The sequence below is a fragment of the Halyomorpha halys genome, unplaced genomic scaffold (assembly GCF_000696795.3).
Source record: "Halyomorpha halys isolate HHAL.00 unplaced genomic scaffold, Hhal_1.1 Scaffold1149.1, whole genome shotgun sequence".
In the NCBI taxonomy this organism is placed as follows: Eukaryota; Metazoa; Arthropoda; class Insecta; order Hemiptera; family Pentatomidae; genus Halyomorpha; species Halyomorpha halys.
This window is the reverse complement of record NW_027116429.1, coordinates 195,605-205,659: the sequence shown is the minus strand read 5'-3', so window position 1 is coordinate 205,659 and position 10,055 is coordinate 195,605. Positions and strand designations below refer to the sequence as shown.

General features: G+C 29.8%; 1 protein-coding gene across 1 annotated transcript in view; it reads left to right on the top strand.

Annotated features, from left to right (window-relative positions):
• The first annotated feature begins 305 nt into the window (after positions 1 to 305).
• Rab2 (RAS oncogene family member Rab2) overlaps positions 306 to 10,055 on the top strand; it is an 11,900-nt gene continuing 2,150 nt past the window's right edge. The window contains exons 1-4 of the mRNA XM_014433040.3: positions 306 to 474; positions 569 to 640; positions 4,798 to 5,041; positions 8,474 to 8,654. Of these exons, the coding sequence (XP_014288526.1) occupies positions 429 to 474; positions 569 to 640; positions 4,798 to 5,041; positions 8,474 to 8,654 (543 nt within the window). The 5' untranslated portion in view covers positions 306 to 428. The remainder of the gene's footprint in view (positions 475 to 568; positions 641 to 4,797; positions 5,042 to 8,473; positions 8,655 to 10,055) is intronic.

Sequence of the window (10,055 nt, the reverse complement as noted above, 5' to 3'; positions counted from 1 at the left end):
AGAGAGAGAGAGAGAGAGAGAGAGAGAGAGAGAGAGAGAGAGAGAGAGAGAATTTATTTGTGACATGAGACATCCGGTTTTTAAAAAAAATAATTATAGTTAAAATATCAACTTAACTCCCCCCTCCCTTCATTTAAAAAAATAGTAAATTTCTAGTCTCAAAATGCTTTATTTTTTATCAAAAATTATTAATATTAAATTTTATAATTTATTTTTTTGAATTATCGAACAAAATTCGCACTGAGTCGTAAACAAATATTGTGAAGTTATTATTCCAAGCATGGTAACATTGATAATGACAAGGTATCAGATACTGATAGTTGTCAACAAGATCTTTGTTTGTGTTCTTGGGTTTTACTTGTTCATGTAATAAATATTAACATTATTGTAATTTTACTTTTTTACACTCTGTGACAATATTAGTTAACATGTCATATGCATATTTGTTCAAATATATCATCATTGGTGATACAGGTATCTGTATATTTTTTTCAACTGGCTTTAACTATTTGTGGGTATTGTTCCTTACCCTCCTTTTGTAAATACCGTTAATTTTTACTTTTAATAGGAGTGGGAAAGTCATGCTTACTTCTGCAATTCACAGATAAAAGGTTCCAACCTGTACATGATTTAACTATTGGTAAGTTATTCATTTATACTATTATATTGATATAATCATTTATAACCCAAAATGTTTTTTATTTAAACCTCAAGCTGTTCACCTTCAGATAGTTTTTCAACACTTAAAACCTTTTTTATGTAATTTTGAGTACTTCAATTGCAAATGATGGAAATCCCATCATATCTTTTTTTTTATTTTTTTATGTACTAGTTAATTCTATGACATTAATAACATTAAGCATTATAAGTATGCACTTATTATTTCATCTACCTATGGATTATTAGTCCTGTGAGTATTAAAATAATTTTTAGGTGAATAATAATTCATACCTTTTAGAGGATAAATTTGCATATATGTAACATTTTTAAAAAGGTTATTGAATTGTGCTTGTCACAGTTTTCTTTTTATGTATTCTACTTAATGTTGATAGTTGCAATTTGTTGGTCGACTACTGATGTTTTACTTGGTGAAAATCAAATATATTAGACATGTGATAAAGTTCTCCATTATCAGCTTTGTGATGTCCCTTAATTAATATAATTTTATGCATAAGAAATTGTTTTGAAGTAAACCCATATGTTTCAAATAATTTATTCTTATCAATACAAGTGAGTTGTAATCTTATAAACATATTGTGAAGTGAATATACCTCAGCTTTTTCTTCTCAATACTTAATATTTTTCTGATATTCAGCTGTTGTTTTATGTTAATTAATTGTCTTACAGTTGATACAAGACATAATTATATATATTCAAATGAGGTTTATGGTATATCTTTCTGGTGAAAAATATTTAATCATAATTAAATTTCTTTAATCTTTATATTGATTTATATTTAAAAATTTGGAGAAGATATTAAGCAATGACAGAACTTAGTAGCTTATTTTTATTTAATACAACATATTCATTTAGTGTTTAAGAGAGAATATTTTTTTTTTTTAATGTATAATTCATAAAACTAATATTTGACCAAATTGTTCTACACTTTTTTTTTTTTTTATGCTACTTTTTTTAATATAAGGTAAAGGTGCTATCATATCACGTTTTCTTTAAAATTATCAGCTAGTAATCGTATGTATTTATTTAATAGTGATATCTGTAATTAGAAGCATTTTTTCTCAATTTTTAAAGAATAGACTATTCAATTTCTTGGTACTTTTAAAAGTCAGTAGCAGCAATTGTGTTTTATACCTGTTTGGTGCAGATTGATAGCTCTGTAGTCAGAAGTTGTTTACAGAGTTACTGGTTATATTGAAAATATCACATCGAGTTTTATGACATAATCTCTTTACTGTCGAAAATATATGTAGGATAGAACTGAATAAAATTATTATCTGAATAGAATAGAATTAATCTGGAACAAACTCCTTCAAGAGTAAGTTAGGTGTCCCAAAACTTAAAATGATTTCGAAAAGACCTACTGCAGTAAATAAATTGAAAATTATTCAATATATACTTATTTAGAAAAAATATATAGAAAAAAATTAAGAATTTTTAAATCTTATACTCATCTCCATAAACAAAAAAATAGAAGAAGAGAGCTCCTTTGGGTGCTGAATGATGATCATTCATAGTTCTACAATTTGTTCAGCCAGTACTAAAAGGCTTTAGTAAGTTTGTTTATATTCATAAACAAACAAGGTTATTTTCATGTTATTTAAAAAAAGCATATAATCATATAACAAATAAAACTTATATTAAAAATGTTAATCGGATATAAGTGACTAAATGCAGCCAACGAATGTAGGAAAAATGAAATATTAAAACATAATGAAGGGAAATAAAAAGAAAGGGGCTTTGGCCTTCAATACTATTTTCGTACAATTGTTGTTCAGCTGCAAGTTTTCTTGATCATATCACCTTCATCTGGTTCAGGCCTCCATGTCATCGAGCCATCGTTTTTTCATTTCGCCATTCATTTATTATTTGGAGGACCTTTCTTTTCTAAAATTTAATAATCTTTTTATATTCTTGTGTCAGAATCCATATTTCATTGGCATATATCACCCAGGCACTGATATTATCTGATATATTACTATCTTGCCCTTGGGGAAGAGATTTTGAAAGTAGTGTAGTTGGAGTGCATGCAAACACTTGTCTTATTTTTATTTAACCGATTCATACACCTTACAATATCAGGGCTCCGCAGCGGCAACGTCGTAACTACTGAAGGTCTACCAAGGTACTATTATTCTCTTCCTCTACCCATTCAATCTTAGCCCTACTTAAAATTTATAAATAGGTGGTGTATATAACTGTTCTATTATTAAATTCTTAAACTTTTTCCGACATTATCCTCAATGAAAAGATAGTCAGTAGAGCAACAGGACTGAAACTGCTTTGGTACTCCCCAACCAATCTTTCGACCTAATTAAGCATTCTATTTTTTATTGTTACCGATATGAATTTATTGGCCATACTAAGGAGAGCTATACCTTTTTAGTCACTCCATTATAGTCTGTCAACTTTTTTATGATTAGGACAGAGCAGTGTGTACTTCATTTCTAAGGATTCATTCAGCCATTCAGATGTCATAAATTAGACTGTACATCTCATCAATCACAGCAACACAACCTTTTTTTTGTGACCCCTCTCATGGTCATTTTTAGTCAATTGGGAGATTATCTACAGAGTACCACCCTATTCTAACCATGATCGAGTTTTCATTTCGTGAAACTGTCACAAAAATAAAAGTTGAACTGGCGCCGTTGTACCGTAAACTATGCAGCTTTACCAATTGTGTGTGTTAAATAGAATTTCTTGATAATATATTGTTTATATAAATGAGCATGATATCGCTTATATTTTGAATGAATTAAAGAGAAGAAGGAAAAATATCTAATGTAAGAGTTCTCACAGGTGTAAACTAGTTTCCTATAAATATGAATACCATTATATTCATATTCAGACATCTAAATAAGAATTTATTTATGAACATGTTCTCGTAATTGATTCATTTATTGTAACTTTTTAGATTTTTAACATAGTAAGATCCTTTAAATATGTTTTCGAAGGTTTAGAAAATGAAAATGATCTAGTTTTTAAGTTTTAGTTTTAAGACTGTTGCCCCAATTTTGTTTGGACTTGGGTACCATAGCTGCAGGTGACCTTGGAACTCAATATTACAATTTGTTGCTGATAAGAAGTTTCATATGCCCACATCTCAGCCATTTATGCAGATAGAAGAAAAGTATTTTGAAATCATTAAATCAAAGCCGGAGTGGGGGATGGTGGTTAATCAATACAAATAAATATTTTTTCTATTTTTTCCTCTCTCATTTATGGTTATTTAAAAATAATAAATTATAGAGTTATAATTTATAACATTCTTGATTCATTTACCAAATTGCAGCTTAGTATGGGCTCATTTTACTGCCATCTAAGACAGTTTCAAAATAATGTTCTCAGGATCACCAATGAAAGGATGTGTTCTATAGGATTAAAAGGGAAGTTCTTCAATATATCTCTAATAAGTGTACATAAAGATTTTATTGTAGTTATTCAACTGAACAAAAAAAAATCTTCATATGTGTACCCTGCAAAAATGTATTTAAAATACATACTTAAGAATACCTTGATAGAACTAATTAACACTTTAAATAAATAACCTGTTTCAGTTTGTTAACTGTTCAAAACTCGGAATTTATCACACATGGTTAACCACTATTTACATATTATTGACTATAATTTAATATTTCAATATTCTCAGTTTACTTCATCAGTTTATATGATTTAAAAGCATTATCAAAGATTTGTCTAGAAAAATTTATTATTTCTAACTGAAAAAAAACAACACAAAATAGATAATACATTCACCAAAGAACCCATGTGTCTTGAAACTACCCCACAGCTGAAAAAAATACTTGTAATAGGAGCATTATTAATTTACTTGGAAGCTTTTATTTTAAGTAGCAGAAAATTGTAGTGAAACTACATGATTTACTTCAATTATTGATAATTGAATGTAAGATAAATGAAGTTCTTTATAATAATACATTTAGAAAATAAATATTTAATTTTTTCTCAAGACAAAAATCTCTTTTTTGTTTGTCTCTAAATGTATTTTATTTATTCCTTTATAGAGCATAATTGGTTAGGACTAGGGACACATTATAAACTTTGAATTTGTTTTAATTGTCACCAAAGTTTTTTATTATGAAATTAACATAATTTCAGGTGTTGAGTTTGGAGCTAGAATGATTACAATTGATGGGAAGCATATAAAATTACAAATTTGGGATACAGCTGGACAAGAGGCTTTCCGTTCTATTACTCGTTCCTATTACAGGGGTGCTGCAGGTGCTTTACTAGTTTATGATATAACTAGACGTGAAACATTCAACCATTTAACCACGTGGTTAGATGATGCTAGACAACATTCGAACTCTAATATGGTGATAATGCTTATTGGAAATAAAAGGTATGCCTTCATTTTATTTAAAATTATAATTAAATTTTGATGTTTTAATAGAGGATTGTTCTGTTTAGAATGTCCTTTTGAAAGAAGTTGATAATTATATCCGCATGTTTTAAATTTTAACTGCTTTATTTTTTAGTATTGTTTTATTTCATTTCAAAAAATCCTATTAAAAATGGGAATATGTCTTATGCAGTTTAGTGTTCTACCAATGAATTTGTGATTTGTATCAATGAAATAAAATCACTAAAACATTTAATCCATTTTATGACATTGGAACTGATATAAGTATTAGGAATTTGTACAAGAAGTGGTTCTTTTCCCCAACATTTAAAAATGTCTTAATATGATTTCTGGCCTTATATTAAAAACATTTCTTTTGTTTAAACAGTGTGTTTGTGTGTGGAGCGAGTGCGCAAGTGTATGTGTGCCTGTCCGTGTGCGTTTTTTTCTCTATACCATAACCTACAAATAAAATGAAGGATAATAACCAAGGTGGCTTTAAAATAAACGCATTTCAGTTGAAAGAGCTGGAAATAGCACAAGTCTATCAAAAGGCAAATATATTGATATGGGGATTCCAACAATATAGTGATCAGCTGGAATAATTTAAAAAATGAGAAAATTACCCATGAGACTGTAGAAACAATTCGCAGAAAAAGCAGGATAGGCCTGAGGGCAAACTCCCTTGTGTAATGAAGAAGTGAAAAAAGAGATGCAATTAAAGAAGGTATTATATAAGGAATATCTCAATTCTCATTCTTAAATGGACTATCAAAAATACAAGGAGCAATGGAAGCAAGTGAAAGAAGTAGTCCTACGTTATTAAAAGATAATATGGGATAATTGTTGGAGAAAGGTTGTAGAGAACTTCAAAGATAACCCAGAAGCTTTTCTACCGAACACGAAGAGGAATGCTGATTGAGAAGGAACCTGGGCAGGTTTTTAGGGCAAAAAATATCAAAAACAAGTATGGAAATATTTTTATGTCTAAGTAAAATGGAGAGATGGGCAGAATATTTCAAAGAATTACTGGAAGATTTCTGAATATTTTCCATATGAAAAATATTAAGAAATGAGACAAATGGAAACTTAGTCAACCCACGCTATCTTTTGGAACCTGGAAGGAAGAAGACTTCTTAACAGAGGAGGAAGTTTATGATTTATTAACTCAGAAAAATAAGGGGCTCAAAAAAAATTCAAAAGCTCTTGAACCTAATATTGAAGAGCATAAAGGTACCCAAAGACTAGGAAATATTCATAGTAGTTCCCATCTTCAAGATAAAGGATAAGATAGAATGTAGGAATCACAAAGGTGTCTCTAGCAAACTTTATTTTAAAGTCCTAGAGAAACCCCCTGAGTGCAGCTACTGAACCACTCTTGAACCAAGTACAATATGTACTCAGACAAAATAGAAGCTATCAAGGTCTGATATTCACATTGAGACTGATCTCTGAGGGGATTGAAAAACAGTAAACATAATCCCTGTTTCATATACTCACCAAAGTCTTTGATAGAGTAATAATATCAGATATGGAACAGGCGTTAAAATTTCTTACTGTCTTGTTCTGTTTCAAACCGTTCTGATTGAACAAAATCTTCTTGTCATGTTCTGTTCGAAACCATTGGCGCCAAATTAAATTTTCTATGGTCTCGTTCCATTTAAAGGTTTGAACCAGTTCTCATACTGGTCCTGAAATAGGTTATCCTTAATATTGATCCCATCAAATAGTTTTTATCAAAATTTAACTTATCTACATGAATGAAACGCTCCTACACTATTTTATAAATAATAACTTTTTAAAAATTATATATTGACTTGTGAAAGAATACTTTTCAATTAGTGATTGTTAATTTGAGACTATTGAAAGTTTCACAAAACTCAGGTTCAATCATAAGTAATTAAAAATTCTCAGTAATTCCTTACTTTATTTTATTTACTGTTTTTATTTACCTGTATGTTATAAGAGATTAGGTATATCAATATAATTTGAAGTTTTGGGAATTTTAAAACAGAACTGATAAATTTTTATTAATTTTCGAAGTTCATAATGTGGTGAACTTGTAGTAAATTGTATTACCTTGTAAAATTGTTACAAAAATAGTAGGGCAAAATGTTATATAGAAAGTTGAAACGAAGATGGAATGGAATGAGGCTTACCGTTCCAGTTGTTAGTTGAAATGTCCTATCCCTACCAGGGGATGAGGAGAATAAAGACCATGAAGAGGCCTTGGACCGATTAGATATCTGGATTGGAAAATGAGGAGGCTGCTAGTAAAGATCCGAGATCTATGGATCAAGCTATATCCGAAATGCACAGTGCTATGGTAGAAATGGAAAAATTAAAAAGAAGTATCTCTATTTATCTTTTTAAAGAGAAATAGTTAATTATCCTGTGTGTTTTAACAAAAACCATATCGAGGCATCTTTCGACTATAATTCTTATTTTCTTAAGGTAGTTAGGGAAGAAAGGATTAGGATTAGGACAATATTGCAAGGAGAGGGGGATATGGAATATTGCAAGGAAAAATTGTACATAGTACGAAAATAAGGACTATGAGATAAGATTTTATTATTTTTATGGGAATATTATCAGTTCCATAATTATTGGTGTAGGATTTTAGAATAATTCATACAACACCTGGGAGAAAATGATGTTTTCTGGGCTAAAGTTCTGCAGTTCAATATTTCCAATCAGTTTGATGAAATTGCTTCCTTCCACTTTAATACTTTTTTTTAATTTTTCCTGTATTTAGGAGTCAGCCTAGGTGCAGTGGAACAGTGTATTGTTTGGTTTATCAGGGGAGATATAATGGGAAATATGGATTGGAGATTTGAGATGAAGGTGAAAATAGTCATGAAAGAGAAGGAATAGGGTAGGGTGCTGGGACGAGGAAAGGATTTTTATAGGAGAGTCAGAGATCTTAAGATCTAAACCAGAGGTGTCAGAAAATTGCCTTTATTGAGCAGGATAATAAGCAGTGGTATAATTATTAAGCAAAAACATTTGGTCAGTAAGAAATGATTTATAACGTGATTCAGAAAATATATCAATGTTAAAATCAAAATTCAGAATGACAATGGAAAAAGTGTATGAGGTAGGATTCGAGAAAATGTGATTAAAATTATCAAGGAAATAATTTTTTGAATTCATAATAGGAGTTCAGGATTTTAATCATAACTTGGGTATCTGTTGGTATTCACTCTATTCAGATACACAATATTTGATTACAGGTTACCTGGTGAGAATATTCTGAATCTGGGAGAGTTTTGCTACTATTTATTTTCTACTAATAACTGTAAAATTGGAAGATGAAATAGAGATGCATAAATAAGCAGTTAAAAGCACAAGAGATAATCTAAGACTGAAATCTATCTTTTAAATTAATTGTATTTGATAGAATTGTAAATTCAAGTAAATTTTTGTTTATAGTGATTTAGAATCAAGGCGTGAAGTAAGGAAGGAAGAGGGAGAAGCTTTTGCCAGAGAACATGGGCTGATATTTATGGAAACGTCAGCTAAAACCGCTACGAATGTAGAGGAAGCCTTTATAAATACTGCTAAGGAAATTTATGAAAAAATTCAGGAAGGAGTTTTTGATATTAATAATGAGGTAATCATAGCTTTTTAAAACTTATATTATCTTTCTTAACCCATTTGTTGTAGAAGGAATCGGTCAGAACTTTCCTTCTGGCAGAAAACAGAAAACCTTTTCTTTATTTATTTTTTTAGAAAACTAATTAATTATGTTTAATTTTAAATATCTATTGAATGGAGAGTCCAAATTGGAAACGAACTTCACTGTCAGAACCACTATTCCTCTGTGACAGTTGAATAAATATTTCCACCTCTCATAGCTGACAGTACCTCCACCATGTCCCATTGAACCAAGGTAGAAAAAATACATGGGTTAGTTTCATGTATGCCATCCATCAGGGACCAAATACCTGCATATCCGTGGGCAAGTATACCTTTCTCAACTTTGTATTGTTGATTGAGCTACTATCTAAGGTAATTTGAAGTAAATACGATGGATTTACTTTAAATTATCTTAGATGGTAGGTAGCTTTCCCAGCAAAACAAATTTGAAAAAAAAAATACCCATTTATGCACTTAACTCCTGATATACTTTTACCCCAACTAACCTGAATACAAAAATAATTAATTGCAAAATACAATTGAGTTATTCATTTATGAAATGTGGTATAGTTACTGATATATATACATTGTTTTCGTAAAATCAATTCTATGAAGGTAGAGCTAATTTCTATTAAATTTTTTAGAAGTTTATTATAAAATACATTATAATTTTTGAATTTTCAAGGATTCAAATTTGTAGTGTGAGACAGTTCTTTCTGAATTACCCATAGTCTATTTTTTGAGCTTATGCCCTTTCTAAAATAAAATCTAGCTGAAGAATTAAGGAGTCAGAAATTAGCTTAACTAAAGATATCTATTTAGAACAAACCTGTGGACTATCTCACTAAACTTTCAAACAACCATGAAGCTTTTGGGCCCACATATATCCTCAAATAAATCAGAAGATTAACTCTATAAACCTAGGCCTTCACCACTGGCAGATGTACAAATGAAAATCTGGGACAGAAGTTTTTCATTGGTGGGCAATAACAGGCTAGAAATCTACCTATCTGATCTGCATAGAAACCTATAGATTTGGCCCGTATTATATATCCATGGATATATGGCTAGCTATTCTCTTCTTATGGATGGTATTCTGGTCACTGATTTTATGTTTTCAAAATTTTAAGCTCTTGTGACGATTAACTGCTGCTTTCGAAAAACAAATACTGATAGAGTAGTTCTTATATCAGATACATGACCTGGTACGTAAATTATTTTGAAATGATTCCAAATCAGCAATAAATATGTCAAAAATTATAAATCTTTTAATAGAATAGATCTGTTTGGAATTTCCAGAAGTTTTTTATAGCATTCTGTAAACTTCCATATCTAGGTCCTACTGAATTTCATTCAACACTACTAATGAGAGAGA